Genomic DNA, 16,081 nt, shown 5'->3' with positions numbered 1-16,081 from the left:
CGACTCTCAGTGTTTCAGGCTCCAGGTGAGACAGTCCCTTCACCGTTCACAGTGTGACTCTCAGGTGAGCCTGTGAGCAGCAGACCTGCTGCTGGTTCCACCTCGTGGATTTTATGATCCGGTTCTGGGCGCGAGGGGCGGAAATGGGCTGTCCCTGCTGGAGAGTGGAGGGTCTGATGTGCGCGTGCAGCAGCAGCAGCGTCACTCGGAGCAGCTTTACGCGCGCTGGCAGCTCGAGCCCTGTGGATAAGATGAGCAGCTGAGCTGAAGGAGAGGAGCCTCGGTGCTGACTGTCTCTGTCCAGACCTTCATCATCATCATCATCATCATCATCATCATCATCAACTACAGCCTGGCTGTCGCCGCTCCGCGCGCACTGCGGCGCTGTGAATCCTGGGAACAACAGGCAGCTCGGGGCGCGCGGCCTGTCTCTTCTGGTCCGCTGTGGCGGGAACGATGCTCGCGCTCACCTTCACCTGCCGCGCGCTGCTCGTCTTCCTGCTGTCGGAGTGGGTTCAGACCGACAGGACGGCGGTAAGACCCGGACCCAGAGTCCCTGAGAGCCAGACCCGTTGATACAGAACTCATGAGGCTGAGCTGAGCTGCGTGCGCACTACAGGTGTTCAGAGAGGCTCACCTGAGCTTCAGTCTCAGTAAAACAGGAAAATATTCAAGTCCAGCTGATTTAAACTGGACCAGTTTAAGTCAGTGTTCGTGTGCTGGTCTGTAAAAGACTTTAATTAGTTTATTTTAGGATTTGGTTGCTTCACCTGAGGGACATATCCTCAGGTGATCAGCAGGCCTTTATGAAGGATGTAATCTCACACACAGTTCCCGTTGGACTGAGTGTCTTGTAGAAGGCCAGGCCTAAAGATTATTGGCTTGTAATGAACTAATTGGTTAAATGCAGTGCTTGGAGCCAAAAGCCCAAAGTGCACATGAGCTTAGCTGTGTCAGAACCACTTCTGTTGTAAAATTGAACTTTCAACTCTCACTGAGAATATCTGCAGTATTTTCTCTTGTTTAAAGGTCACGTGTGCAGGATTTAGGAGGTTTTAGGTGCAGAACAGGTATAAAATGTTCATAATTATGTTTTCATCCGTGTGTAAAGCTCTGAAACTGAGAATCTTTGTGTTCCCGTCACCTTAAAATGAGCCTTTTATCTGCAGACGGAGCGGTCCCGCTCCGTCTGCAGATAAAAGGCTCATTTTAAGTGTTTGGTTCGACCAGACTAACCAAGCTGAGGTAAACAGCACATTGTCTACAGTTCTGATCCATAAAGTCCATCATCAAGCCAGACAAATTCAGCTGAGTGGAAACAAAGCAAAGTGTGAAGCTTTCCATCCTCCTGATACAGTCAGTCTCTCAGCAGCACCACACCTTTCACTTTCACTCACTGTGGATAACATTCAACTCTCAGCTTGTTAGCAGTAATAAAGTGTGTGTGTGTGTGTGTGTGTGTGTGTGTGTGTGTGTGTGTGTGTGTGTTTAATCTACTGTATGTAATTGGCTTTCTGTTTAGGCCCCACAGTGAATAACTGCTGCACCACAGCGACTCCAAATTGCAATTTTTATCATATTGTTTGTAATTAGTTTAGTCGACCTGAACAGACGAGACGACACAAAACCTAAAAACTGCTCCGTGTTATTTCTGCTATTATAGATTAATGTTGTCTATAGTGTGTGTGTGTGTGTGTGTGTGTGTGTGTGTGTGTGTGTGTGTGAGCTCCCCGGAGGGCGGCAGGGTAACACCAGCCAGCGAGACCAAAACATTAAACCCACACACACTGCTGCCAGGCAAATATTTAACCTGCTACTTAGGGGACACAGGTGTGTGTGTGTGTGTGTGTGTGTGTGTGTGTGTTAGTTAGAGAAAGTAAGTAAGCCGATAATATATTTGAACAGTATTAAGATATGTTAAGGTCTGAGACTCCAGCAGAATATGAAGTGGTAACGTGGGTTCATAATAAATAAGAAACGTTTACCTGGTTATGAAACTGTAGTAAGCCTGCAGTAGCTCTAGACGTCTGTCACCGGGTCGGATTGTGAGAATTAGTCTCACTGCTGGTTTATAACGGAACGGTTTATGTCGGACTTGCAGCCGAGATATAACTCGCTTTTCTTCTTATTGTGGAGACATAAATGTTGGTAACTTCAGCTCTTCATCATGCAAACAGCTGTTTACAAAAGTAAACCCACACGACAGTCAGATTACCACAGGGTACTGCTCCTAAAGAGGTTAGCGTAGCTGCTGCTGTAGCATCAGAAGAGCAAAGAACAGCACTGAAGGCTTTTGTTTTCTGGCTTTGATAAGAGTTTGATTTACCGACCGGCTCCGCTGGTGGCAGCGCCCTCCGACTGTTGAACTGATTGGTTGGAGTTAGTCTGTGAGAGCGATTGATAGATGGATGGTTCTTCTAATCAGCTGCCAAGTACTTGTTGAAAGTGGCTTCCCTTTTCCAAACTGTTTCTGAGGGAAACTTCCCAGATCGTCTCTGTTACAAACTATCTGGCACGTCAGGTTATTGAACAGAGACCAGCCAGGAGACCAAATGGGTCTAAATTAAATCTCATGTTTCAAGTCTCTACAAGTTGACGTTCTTACTGTACTCGAATGAACTGAATGTTCTCAAAACAATCTGAAAACTGAGCATGAAAATGTTACAGAACTGCTCCTTTACACACTGAGCAGCACAGACACACTCTGAACCTGCAGGGAAACTGTGTGTGTGTGTGTGTGTGTGTGTGTGTGTGTGTGTGTGTGTGTGTGTGTGTGTGTGTTTCTGTCTCCAGTCTCATCATATGTCATCAGAGCTGAAGGGTGTGTGTAGGTGATGTTTGTAAACACAAACACACACACACTTTTGAATCACCTGAGACGTCAAACATGTCATCATCATCCCACCGACCGTGTGTGTGTGTGTGTGTGTGTGTGTGTGTGTGTGTGTGTGTGTGTGTGTGTGTGTGTGTGTGTGTGTGTGTGTGTTAATGGTCGGTTTGGACAGATTAATGGCAGAGAGAGAAAACGCTGCGTTCACAGGCGAGCGTTTCACTGCAGTGAGCTCCGGTCCGACAGCACAGGCAGCTTGTTCAGGAGCTGGGCCCGGCCCGGGTGTCAACAGAACTTTCAGCAGCATCAGCGAGTCAAAACTTTCACGTTTCACTAAAACTCTGGAGATGAGTTTTTAATGTTTTCCTACAGCGGCCGCTCAGGAATGTGTGAGGCGGGAGGAGACAGTGGTGGCTTGTTCTCACTTTCTCTGCTGGCCGCTCACTTCCTCTCTCTCTCTCACACACACACACACACACACACACACACACACACACACACTCGTGGCTTGTACAGTTTGAGTTTTACAGTCCTAAAACACTGCTGCTAATTGTTTTAACACTGAGGATATTGTAGTTGCTGTGGTTCTACCTGACTGACAGGAAATCCAGTCTGCCCAACACTTTGCACCTGGACCCCTGCCCCCTCCACTCCTCCACTCCTCCACTCCTCCCTTCATCCCTCCATCCCTCTATTTCTGCAAACATTCGCTTTCATTAATTGGACCCAGACTTTCATTCCTTTCTCCGTTCTCTCTGGACGCCTTCCTTAGTCCACTAATCACTTTATTCCCTCAGATTTGCTCTGAGCTTTGTCCGACACTTCCTTCATACCTCTGTTCCTCCACTGCTCCCATCCTTCCTTCCCTTTTCTCCTCTGTCCTTATATCACTCCACCCATCCTCCTCTCTTTGTTATTATTAGCACCCCGTCTCCCCGAACTCAACTTCCTTCTTCTATTTTTACCATTTTTCTCCCCGTTCCTCCCTTCATTCATATTTTCCTTCCTGTACTCAGTTCCTCCCATGTGTCTGTCCAGTCGCCAGAATAAAATGTTGGCATTTTAAGTTCCTGCAGGTTCCTGCACATGTGCCGTATCAGCATTTTTTTTTACAATATGTGTCAAATCACCTTCATGTTGCATGTCTACGAGCTGACTGTCGTACTGGGAGATGGAGGTGATGCTGGTGGTGTTACAGCTGGACACCACCACCAGTGTTTCAATGTTAAGAAGTGTGAAACCACTTTAACAACCCTGAAGTGTTTTTCTGCCTGAAACCAGCTCAGCTGTGTCACAATATAAAGTTTCTATATGCAGAAATGTGAAGTTTCAACATGTCTGTGGTTTGCAGAAACCTCCTTCACTCCTCCACCTTCATGAGTCCCCACTTCTTCCCTCCATTCTCCTTATTTTCCACACTCGCCTCCAGACTTGCTTTTATTCTCTCATTTCTCACCTCCATCCCTTCATCCATTCCTCCCCTCATTTCCTCTTTCTACTTCTCCCTCTCTTCCCCACTTCATACTTTCCTTCCTCTTCTGTTCCCCTCGCTTTTCCACCGTCTCTACTTGTTTTTTCACTTTCTTTTCCTTCATAGTTTAACGTTTATGCTCAAATCCAACAGGACACAACTAGACAACAGTCATGTGAGAGATCTTCATGTTTACACTGAAGACGAGAGGAGGATTTTTAAGTGTTAGTAGTCAGAAACAAGGTCACCGTCAGCTGTTTGTTGAGTTTGGGCTGCTCTCATGGGGTTCACTGAGGGGTAGAGATTATTCTGTGCTTTGTTTGGACCAGCTGCAGTTTCTCAGACTTTAGCTAAGCTCTACTCTTCATGCACTGTTTCACTTTCCTTCCTCTAATCCTCCTCCCCCTCCTCCTCGTCCTCGTCCTCCTCCTCCCCCTCCTCCTCGTCCTCGTCCTCCTCCTCCTCCCTCCATCACTTCCTTTGTTTCAGGACATCTTTCCAAGAGGGCAAACTTGTACTTTGTTTTTCTTGTCACAGAATGAACATCGTCATATCGCACAGCCTGAACTGAAGCTAGTTAAACTGAACTGAGTTGTGTTTATAATTCGGTCGATCTCTGCGGTCGATATAAGTTAATGTGTTGACTTTAGACACACAGGGGTTCATTCACCAGTAAATCATGTCAACACTGTCAGAGAGAGAGAGAGGGGAGGCTGATGGACAAAGAGGCACTGATGAAAAGTCAGAAGGTGGGGCCACTGTGTGTGTGTGTGTGTGTGTGTGTGTGTGTGAGCGTGTGTGTGTCAGTGTGACGAATCTGGTGTGTGTTTTGGAGACGTGTGAAGTTGTGTGAGATCCTGAGCTGTGAGTGTTGTCGACGCCCGAGAGGAGCATGTGTGAGTCGCTCACATCATCACAGCCAGACTCCTGCAGTGCTTTTTAAAAACTGCATCAGAGGCTGCTGTTTACATTTTGTTTATCATGTTTGGATTTAGCATCTGCACAAAAAAAGATGTGTACGGTGTCCTGGAAGGGACGAGTTAAAATAAAGACGAACTCAGTGACTGCTTGGTTTGTTTCTCACACATTTCGAGAGAAAGTCTCTTAACGAGCCCGGTGTTGGTCTGGTTTGAGTTAGAGTGGCGTTCATCCAGTCAGGTGCAGCCAGGAGTGTTTGTGCGGTCAAAGGAGGGTGATGGCAAAGCGTCCAATGCTGCGAGCCCTCAAGTCCAAAAACACTCCTGTGGACATGAACCCTGACCCTCTGTGTCTCTGACACTGCGGAGGTACCCAGTGAACTGGAGTGGAGCTGTATCCTCCCTCACTAACAGCCGGGTCAGAACTTCTTTTACCTTTAATTCACTGAATCTCAAAGTATGATTGAGTTCGTCAGCTCGTAAAAGAGGACACAGCAGCGTAGACTTTAAAAAGCTGCTGGCAGAGTGTCAGGTTCATAAACCTGTTGGGAAGGAAACATGTTTCCACTGGCTGCTCACAGCTTTTATAGACTTCTTCCAAAATATTTTACTGTCAGTGATCCGTTTTACATTCGTGTAAAAGTTTCTATTTAGCTTGAAAAAAGTTTTCCTGTCAGGCACATAGCCAATCGCCCTCCTCCTCCTCCTCCTCGCCCTCCTCCTCCTCCCCCTTCTCACTAGTTTGCTAATTTAAAGCTCTCAGGTGAGCTGACAGGTGACGGGAGACCCACAGACTTCTTCACTCTCTCTGTTCCTGAGCTCAGCCATCCTGAAATGTTTGCATGTGTCAGACTTGTTGGCTGTTGTGACACTCGTTTCCTCACCCTCTTTCATTCTGCCTCTTCCCTTGTTCTCTTCCTTCCTTGCTCATCGCAGTTTTTCCAGGCGTGACATTGAAAGCCTGACAGAGCATCCGTCATGGACAGCCTGTAAAATGCCTCTCGGTGTATCTCTTCTCACCACCTGCGGTGCTGGACAGTTTTATTTATGCACAGCCTCAGTCAGCTGTCAGCAACCAGTCGAAACTTTAGACTGATGCACTTCTGTGTGTCATGGTGGGTGGAGGAGACGCACAGGAGGGAGGATGCCAGGTAGAGTTCGCTCTGTGCAGGCACACAAGTGGCAAAGTAGCAAACTGTGTGAAAGAGTGATGATCATTAACTGGACATGTCTCTCTAATAGCCTACAACACACCATTAGCTGTTATTTTCTAATCCTGTGTTTGTGTGTTTGCAGCCTTTCCTGACCACAGAGAACATGTGGCCTCGCGGTTGTGTCCTGGACTGCCAGAGGGGGCGCCACCGAGCTGTGTGCGGCAGCAACGGCAGGCTGTATAAATCACTGTGCGCCTTCCAGAGGGCACAATGCATCAACAAACAGCTCCGCCTCGCTCCACGGGCACACTGCTCAGGTACACACACCTCTCCATCACCAGCCTGATGACTGACCGCAGCAGCATTACCAGATTTTCAACCAGCACAGTCAGCAGAAAACAATACTGGCAGTTTCTGCAAACCACAGATTCGTTCACACGTCAAGTCTGGATTTTACTTTCAGATCCAAGTCAGTCTAAATGCCAGCTGGTCCGGACTCAGGCTCTGGAGGTCAACGGCCACAACAGCGGTGCCGTCTTTGTGCCAGAGTGCCATCTCGACGGTCACTTCCTGCCAGTGCAGTGTCACAACCAGACCGGGTACTGCTGGTGCTCCATGCCCGACGGCAAACCTGTCATCGGAACCTCGGTCCTGCACCTGATCCCCAACTGCACCGGTCAGATATACATATATATAAACAATATATCAGTATCTTTATACTGTATTTACACTAAGTGATCATCTGTTTGCACAGTTTGTGGATTAACAAACATTACAGAAAGTGATTGTAGATTTCTTTCACACTGTTTTCGTCTGTAATCTTAAACTCTTCTCGTCGTGGTAAATCCTGTAAACCTGTGTGAAGTTTAAAAATCCCCCGGTGATGATAATTAATCATCAGAATTAATGAGTTTATGATTTATTGATATTATAAATCTGCCTTAATTTCTCTAATGAGGACATTTAGTCTTCTGATGCCATTCAAGAAGATGTCGGACTAATATTTGTTACTTTAATTAGATCTGCATGAATTAATGTGTATTTATTCTGAAGTCTTGTTTCAATAAATCATCTCCGACAGATCTCATCACCAAGCTGGCTCAGATCACTGATGAAGACTCTGCTCCAGTCCAAGGTGAGGAAGATATTTCACTCGTTCTTCTCTCTGCAGTCACACATTGTTGCTGTGCTGTACGTCCCTGACCAGTCATCTCTGAATGCTTCTGGTTTTCAGTTCTTCCTGCCATTAAATTGGTCGTTTCTCTGCCAGACACACCTGCAGGAACTTGAACATTCACAGACGGCTGCACATGCCAACAATCCAAAAACGTTTCCCTCGGTTCTCCTCTCAGTCTCCACACGTCTCCTCCTCTCTCACGGCTGTTTCCTCCCTCGTTCTTCTTACTTTTACTCTCTTTTCTTCTGTTCCAGATGAAGTCGGTGAACCAGGTCCCACACTGGACCCCAGAGAACCTGCAGGTGACAAACTGAAACTGTCCAATAAGGACCATCTGTTGTTCACATGACAGACTTCAGTTACGTTGAGTGCCTCCATAAAGATGAGCTGAATATAACTGACAAAAGAGTTATCACCTGGATCTGCAGCTCCCCTCGACTTCACAGAGCTTTATAGAGCGTTTCAGCTCTTTGTTTATCTGTCCAGCCTCAGTCTCACAGTTTTGGTTCCCTCTGACTTCTCTCATTGTGTTTTCTGGCTGTGGCAGGCAGAATTAGAGACTAGCTGGTGAACATGATGGACCATTGAACACCTAAAGAAGCAGATGATTCCCTCTGGAGATAGTAGAGACCAGAACCAGAGCTAACAGAGTGAATACTGGACTTTGTTAGGTGGCCACAAACAGAACTCCAGATTAATATAAAGATATAAGACTCCCAGTGTTATATTTCTTTATCTCTCTTGTTTCCTCTCTCCCTCTCTCTTCTCTCCACGAGCCTTTAAAATGCCTTTAAACTCTCTCTGACTGTGAGCTTCTCTTGTGTAGAGCTGACACCTCTTCTGATCATTTCGTGTCGAATGGGCGGAGGAAACCGCTCAGTCAGACGACCCACCGGTAAGAGTCAGTGTGTGTGGAGATATACAGCATGTGTGTGTACATACACAGATCAGCCACGACATCGAAACAGCTGACTCATTACAGCGCAGTCTCCTGATGGGAAACCTCACTTGACGCGCAACAACCCGTCCTCGACCTTAGTAGTAATATTGTTGTGTGTGTGTGTGTGTGTGTACAGACAGTCCTCAGACATGTGAGAGTGAGCGAGCGTCGCTGCTCTCTGAGATGCTTTCAGCCAGGCAGGAGGAGCCTTTCATCCCAGAATGCACTGCAGACGGCCGCTACAGCCCGGTGCAGTGTTACGCTCCTACAGGTTACTGCTGGTGCGTCAGAGTGGACAGCGGCCGGCCGCTGCCGGGCACCTCGGCCAGGTAATCAATCCATCCATCAGTCGGTCAGTTATGAAGCTTCTTTCTGTCGTTCTTTCTTCTTCTCCTCCCCTCATTAGATATGACCGGTTTATAAAGGCACAGATATAATTATGCACCGACACACACAAGCAATTCATCTTAATCATTCAATGTTATACCAATTACTGCCTCCGTTCCCCAGGTGGGTCCATCTGAAGCAAACACACAGAACAAATGAGAACAAACCGCGGCTGGTCGGCTCTGTTCTCCAGGGGTTTTATCAGCGCTGTTGATGCTCAGCTGCTCACAAACTCCTGAGAGGAAACTGGTGGATGTTTTCATGTGATGGCGTGAAGGAAAAAAACTCCCCGAGGCCTAATAATGTTTAATCCTCCTGAAAAGCAGCGCGAACACTATCTTCTGCCGGTGACTGATTAGAAAGTGTTTCATTTCATCAGTCCGATGGAGCGGCAGGACGGCAACACCAAACACACAGGACGATGTGTTGCTGTACTGGTGTTGTAGTTTACAGAAAAGGAATAAAATATATTAAATAAAATGATTTCATGTCTATTAATATATCTGATTATTCTAGAAATAACTAATTAAAATTCAGTCTACCAGAATCCATGTGAACCGGACAGTTTGTTAGAAACACCTAAAACAAACACACCTTCATGAGGGTGACGATGTTTCATGTGTTCATTTATCGTCCTTTTCAGAAAATAACGCAGACGTTTTAAAAGCTGTGACATTTTGACTTTCAGTGTAATTTTGGTTCATTGACCTTTAGTTGCTCCTTCTGTCTCTTTGCAGGAATCGCATCCCAGACTGCACTGGGGCAGAGGACACACCTACAGACAGGAGGTACAGGGACAAACCTCTGCCAGGTGAATATCACTGTTTCTGTTACATGACTGAATAAAAAAAAAATGTGGTTTTAAATTTTCATCACAAATATTTCAAGAATTCTCTAAAATGTTTCAGAAAATATAAAATCCTCCACAGTGGACAGTTTACAGGACTGTAAACGCCTCATCTTGTTTACTTCAGTGGACACACAGACAGACAGACAGTCTCTGACATCCAGGGTCACAGTGTCCTCTCCTCTGTCCCCTCAGGCTGTCCCGGAGCTCGTAAGAAGCAGTTCCTCCAGAGTCTGGTCCGAGCTCTGCAGCTGGAAGCAGAGCATGCTGGGAGTCTGAGTCCCAACCAGTAAGTCTGTCCTTAATCTACTGTACTGTACACCACAGCAGGTGTAGGGATCAATGTGGTAGTGATTAAAGATCTCCTGTGAAGTCCCCACAGAAGGCTGCGTACAAATCACTACCTATTGACTGTAAACTGGATGAATTATTGATTGTTTAGTAACTATGGAGTACTGAATGAGGAGAAAGAAGTGATTTCAGGTACAACTCCAGTTGCCTTTAATTAGTGACTCATGACGAGGACACTAAATGCAGCTGGGCTTTAAACGGCTTTGAGAGATCGAACTCCCTCATGGTCACATGTGATAATTGGTTAGTTGGCACTGCTGCATGAGGAGAGCTGTGCAGAGCCGTCAGTCTCAAAAATGTCAGAATTAACAGTTCTGACGTTATGTCATTTCGACTATTTATGGTGTTGCAAAGATAAATACTGAAGCTAGCATGCTAACCAGTTAGCTCCGACCCGTCCCGGTCCAAAGCTCCTGTGCCAGCGGTGTAAAAACACCGACACCCAGTCCAGACTGCTAGCTGCACAGCTAACTGAGCTAACTAGCTAACAGCAGCCACAGTTAGCCGCATCCTTTCCTGTCAATTCTTCCTCTGTATAACAATGAGGACAACACAACACTCCTTCAACCTGCAGAAATGGCTTCACACAAATGACGGTCTGAAGCTCCACAGGCTGAAAAGGTTCGAGCTAGATTCCACTAATTTTCTGTCACATGTTGGACTCAGAGCTGAGATTCTGCTCAGGATGCCAAATGAAAACCAATTTCACACTTCAGTGAGGAGCACAGACCTGATCAAGTATCTGATTAACCGATGGGAACTGTTGGAAGGAGAGAACAGACCATCTCCATCTGTTTCCCTGCTCTGTGTCTGCCAATCAACGCCTCCGCCCGTCACTACTTACCTCCATCTGCTTCTCTCACTTCATTCACAAACATCCTCACTTCTTCTTCGTGACTTCCCTTTTTCTCATTTTCACCAAACTGTGTCTCTATCTCGCTTTCTCAGCCAACTCCCAACATTACCATTTGCCAGAGGCTTCATTATGTCAGCCACACACACACACACACACACACAGCCCAGGTCTGAGGTTTCTCCCTGATACCTGTTTGCTGTTTAATGAAGTCCAGGTTTGTTTTGGTCTGATACAGAAAATTGAAGCTGTTATTTTTTGCCCGCTGTATAACTGATAAGAACCCAGGAGCCAGCTGGTAATGTTGTTTTTCAGGCAGGCTGCCGTGCCCTCGTGAAATTTGATATTTATCGAGTTCTGCAGCAATACACTGTGAAGAGAAGGAGTGGGTTATATTTGGTCAAGGTGCGAACACTCGGGAACACTCTGTCAGGAGCCACAGTAATCTGATTACAGGTGTCTGAAGATGCTCGACCTGTTGATGATGCCAGCTGGGGCGTTAAAAGTCAGTTAAACTGCTGACATGAGATCCTGATGTTTAGGTGTCATCAGGTTTGTGCTGAGAACAGTGAGTGTATTCTGATTCTGTCAGAAACATTATTGCCGGGTCTTGATTTACCTTTTGAATCCATCGTAACTGTTGTGAATCCACATTGTCTGCAGCTTTATGTAGACACAACTTAAACTGGTGTCACGTTGATCCTTCACCTCTCTGGTCCTGTCTCTTTCCACCAGGCCCTCAAACACTCCTCCCTCCAGCTCTCCATCTTCTAACACTCCGACTTCCACTGCTCCATCCTCCTCCTCGACTCTGGGCGTTGCTTCTCCTGCTGCTGCAGATTCGTCCAGGCCGGAGGAGGTGCTGCGGTGGCACTTCAGTCAGATGGACGTGGACTCCAGCGGGGTGCTGAGCGAACGCGAGGCTCGACCCCTCCGTCAGTTCCTGCGACGGAGGCTGAAGCCGCGACGGTGCGCCAAGAAGTTCGCTCAGTACTGCGACAGAGACGGAGACCGAGGGCTGACGCTGGAGGAGCTCAGGGTCTGTCTGGGCCTCTGAGGTGGGTCACAGCCAGGTGTGTGTGTGCAATATGAAAATACTGTATGTACATTTATTTTCTACTGTTTTCATGTTTTCCTCTTTAAAAATGAACAAATGAGGGTCCTGAACTTAAAAACAAGTCATAGCTGCACATCTTTAACCAAAGTTAGAAACCAACTTACACAATATTGGCAACGTTCAGAAAAAACAGCTTAATACGATCCATATATATATATATATATACATATATATATATATATATATATATATACATATATATATATATATATATATATATATATAATGCATCATCTGACTTTAAACCAGAGCCAAGACACAGTACAATAAAAGGTGGCAGGTTTCAGTATCTGTGTTGATCCCTGTGGTGTCGTTGAGCAGACAGCAGCGTGCACGCTGTGCATGTAGCACCTGCTCTGAGCCAATCAACCCGTTAACCTGATTGAGAACAGGTGCAGCAGCTGGCATGACTCCGCCTCCAGCTGGCGCTCAGAGCAAACCTGCTCAGGCTAAAGAAAACTCGTTTGTAATCCTGAAATCAGCCAAGATGAAAATGTTCCTGAACCGGTGTCCGAGCCGAGGCCGGTCGTGAGACAGTGTGACTGCTTTGACTGCTTCAAGATGTGTGAAATTACAAATCACAACAACAAAGTTACATATCGGTTACCCAAAACCAAGTCTGTAATGTTAGCAAGGCTGCAACTAACGACTATTTCATTGTCGATTAAGATCAACAAAAGATATTCAGTTTACCGTCACAGAGGAGGAAAGAAACCAGAATTTTACTCAGTTACTTACTCGACTTATTTTTACTTAAAAAGTTACAACAATTCAAAGTAAAATGGATTTATTCAGGTAAAACACATGTACCTCAAACTGTACTCATGTATAGAACTTGAGTAAAAGTACTTAGTTACTTTCTACCGCTGGCTGAGTGACAAAGTCAGTGACACACAGGTGGCGAGCTAAATGTGTGTATGAGTGTGTGTTTGTGCACATAAAATACTGTAGATGCTTCAGTGTGCACAGCTGTCTCACACTCGCTCTGGCTCAGATGAAAGCGTCTTTCTCTCTCAGGTTGTTGCTCCTGCAGCTCCCGGGAGAGTCGAGCGTTTCAGGCCGGCAGCCAGACAAATTACACCCACCGCTGTCTGAGTGTTTATGTACCTTTATGAAATCAAAACAAGAGTGGGCAGCCGTAAAATGGCCTGTTTGTCAGCGAGCAATCAGTCACAGCTCAGCCGTGACACCAACTCAGCGATCGGGCGGCTGCAGACGGCTGTGACAGCTGCAGGAGTGTGTGTCGGGATGTTATTATGAGTGTGTCGGTATTTAACCTGCCCTCGGACAAAGAGGCTTTTTCCACGTGAATATTTATGTCATGTACTGCCGACATGTACAAAACAAAACATCAGGTCTATACAGAGAGCTTACAGTGCAGCGCCTCACCGAACAGATCCTGCATGGAAAGACTTCATATACAGTGATCTATGAGGGGCAGTGGAGACATGAAGGAACGATGACGGAGAGCAGCAGCACGTTGTGTTTACGTTCATTAAAGGACGAACACAAACATGGTCATTAAAAAGCAATAAAACTACGAGGATTGCTTATAATTAATCCCTGCAGCGTTAAAAATCATCAACTCCAGTCGAGTTTGAGACTGACTCTTGTTTTATGTCACCAATTTGAAACAGCAACAAAAAGACATTTTAACATTCAGTCTCACTAGTTTGAAGAGTCACGAGGGGTGAGGTCAGCTGCAGTAAGATCGTGGTTCTGGTTAAAGTGGCGGTCAAATGATCCTGATTCGTCTGGTTTTCAGACTCACATGCTCAGTATACATCTAAAATGAGTAGCTTTACTTTCTCATCAAAGGTGCACAGAGGTTAACTTAACTTCAGCGTGAAGGTGAGACGAGGAGGAAGGAGGAAGATAAGACTCTCTGCAGAACATACAAACAGGGTCAGTCAGTGGGAGGACGAGTAGAGATAAAGTTGTCCAGGAGAGCAGGAATACGAAGGAGGCAGATAAAGAGGAAGGAGATAAATCACAGAGGAAGGAAAGAAAGGAGCTGAGGAGGATCTGCTGAGTCTGAATAAACGAGAGTTTAGATGTACTTTCTCCTCGTGTCGGGTTTTAATGTTTATATTTCCTCACTATTCATTTTCTCTCTTTCTGTCTTTGTTTTTCACCACAGAGAGCAACAAGACAGATCAGCCTGTTCTGTACTGAAGGCCGGCCGGTTTCCTCTCCTCCCACTTCACTGTCACCTCACAGGGGTCGATTTATTCTCCCATAATATCATAAAACATCACAAACTTTTCATCCAACACTGATTAAAAGACAAAATGTATTAAAAAAAACATCTCCCGGCTCTTCAGGACATTATTGATCCCGTTCTTATCAGTTTTGTCACCAGTGCCTCGCTCCTCTCACATGGAGTAAAGTCAGCTTCCGCTGGTATTATTATGTTTTAATACACGTATTTCTTTTCACACCTTCGACAGCATGACTTTTGCAAAGTCACTCCAAGACTCATCACTCCCGTCACTTTCCTCCTCTCATTAGGGTTAGGGTGAATCCTCCTTTCCTTTCCTTTATTAGTATCCTCTTTCCTTTGATCCCTGTCTTTCCTCTTGCTCATGATTCCTCCTTCCTTTGTCTTCACGTCTACTTCCTTACATCTTTTTGCTTCATCCCTTCCACCTTCTCTTAACTCTTTGCACCTTGGATGCCCCTTTTCTGTCTTCTGCCTTGGCTCCTACCTCCTCCTCCTCCTTCTCCTGTTGCCCGAATCCTCACTTCCTTCCTTTGTTGCATCTCTCCTTCATCTCTCTCGCTTCCTTTATTTGATCTGTCTTCACTCCTCAGTCCTCACTTGAACCCAAAGTCGTTCCGGTCCGCCACATTTCAGTTCGTCCCAGAGCTCTTAGTTGTGAGGAAAGAAAAGCTGCCTTCCTGTAAGACTTTCAGCTGAACACAGTGACGTATGAATACCCCTGCATCTGGCACATTTGAACAGGATTCAGGGGAAAGGACGTCTCATTACTCTGAAACACGTCCTCGTTTCCTCGCTCTTCCCATGGTTTCATTGCATCTCTCAATGCATCCTCGTTGGATCGGACTGAGACGGAGCCCGAACACACCCGGACAGTGCCCCAGTTTTTGTGGCACCGTTGGCACTAGTCTACTTGGAGGAGCTTTCCTTGCTGAGTTTGTCAGCAAGAGAAATCTCTCTGTTCAGTGAATCAAATCAGTGCACAGGAAGAGAAACGGACAGAGAGAGGGAAAACCCCTGAGCCTGTTGCTGTAGTACCCATGATTCACCTGTTCAGTGCAGGTTTTCACCAGCGCCATATGCAACTTTTTATCAGACATATTCTCTATTAGAAGAGGATTTATTAGGGATAATGGTGTGAAGATTATGTCCTGAGTCTTAGTCCGAGTTATTTCCTCTCACACCGGTCGTTTTGGTGTGTCGTTCCCTCAGATGTTCCCCGTTCTCTTTTCCAAACATCCTGAACTTCTTCCCTTCATCCAGCCTCTTGTGCTTCTTCTTTCTCTGCTTTCTACAATCATTGCTTCCCCATATTTTATGTACATATTACATATTCATTTTTATATTTATAGTGTATTTTAGACGATGTACGAGCACTTTGTTAGAGACTAAACTTTGCTGAACGTTTTTTATCGATGTTTGTAAACGTGATTTCAATAAAAATGATGCTGTCGTGACCTTTTCATAAATCTGAGCAGCCACACTGTGAGTATTGTTTGTCACTGTAATAATCAGTGGGTGTAAATAAATCGTTTGGTGTCACAGGAAGCTGCTGGTTGCCACAGCAACAGCTGCACTAATCGCCGCCTCACAGTAAACAAATCAGCAGATAAACAGGAAACAATGGAGGAGCAGCAGGTCTCATAACAGTCGAGTCAAAGTTATTTCCCAGGGTGCTTTAGCTCACGTCCGAGTTCATCACCGTGGCTGAATGTGATTGGACGGGACGTTAACGAGCCACTGAGGCTCCTAACAGCCGCTCAGTTAGGTGTCCAGAGTGATTTATCTTCTTCTGTGGTGTCCAGACGGAGCCTGG

At 45.9% G+C, this 16,081-nt stretch overlaps 1 protein-coding gene across 2 annotated transcripts; it reads left to right on the top strand.

Moving 5' to 3' along the window:
- Positions 1–203: 203 nt before the first annotated feature.
- Positions 204–15,739, top strand: LOC141018070 (SPARC-related modular calcium-binding protein 1-like). Of its 2 annotated transcripts, none has more exons than XM_073492954.1 (11): positions 204–534; positions 6,515–6,689; positions 6,836–7,048; positions 7,454–7,507; positions 7,804–7,851; positions 8,376–8,444; positions 8,626–8,818; positions 9,614–9,687; positions 9,919–10,012; positions 11,663–11,985; positions 14,185–15,739. In XM_073492954.1, exons 1-10 carry the CDS (start codon positions 457–459, stop codon positions 11,982–11,984), a joined length of 1,320 nt encoding a protein of 439 aa, XP_073349055.1. In that variant the 5' UTR covers positions 204–456; the 3' UTR covers position 11,985; positions 14,185–15,739. The 2 variants fall into 2 exon arrangements, with proteins under 2 accessions (XP_073349055.1, XP_073349045.1); XM_073492944.1 differs by having other exon boundaries at positions 368–534; positions 11,663–12,000; positions 14,185–14,350.
- The last annotated feature ends 342 nt before the right edge of the window (positions 15,740–16,081 follow it).

The sequence above is a fragment of the Pagrus major genome, chromosome 2, assembly GCF_040436345.1.
Source record: "Pagrus major chromosome 2, Pma_NU_1.0".
NCBI classification, from domain to species: Eukaryota; Metazoa; Chordata; class Actinopteri; order Spariformes; family Sparidae; genus Pagrus; species Pagrus major.
Note: the sequence above shows the minus strand (reverse complement) of the source record. Positions and strands in the feature narration are given on the sequence as shown.

Excerpts from the sequence above, each read along its gene's own strand:
- LOC141018070 (XM_073492954.1), top strand. The coding sequence starts at position 457 with ATGCTCGCGCTCACCTTCACCTGCCGCGCGCTGCTCGTCTTCCTGCTG. Across the intron at positions 535-6,514 it reads TTCAGACCGACAGGACGGCG|CCTTTCCTGACCACAGAGAA; the intron begins GTAAGACCCGGA and ends GTGTGTTTGCAG. Across the intron at positions 9,688-9,918 it reads CAGGGACAAACCTCTGCCAG|GCTGTCCCGGAGCTCGTAAG; the intron begins GTGAATATCACT and ends CTGTCCCCTCAG.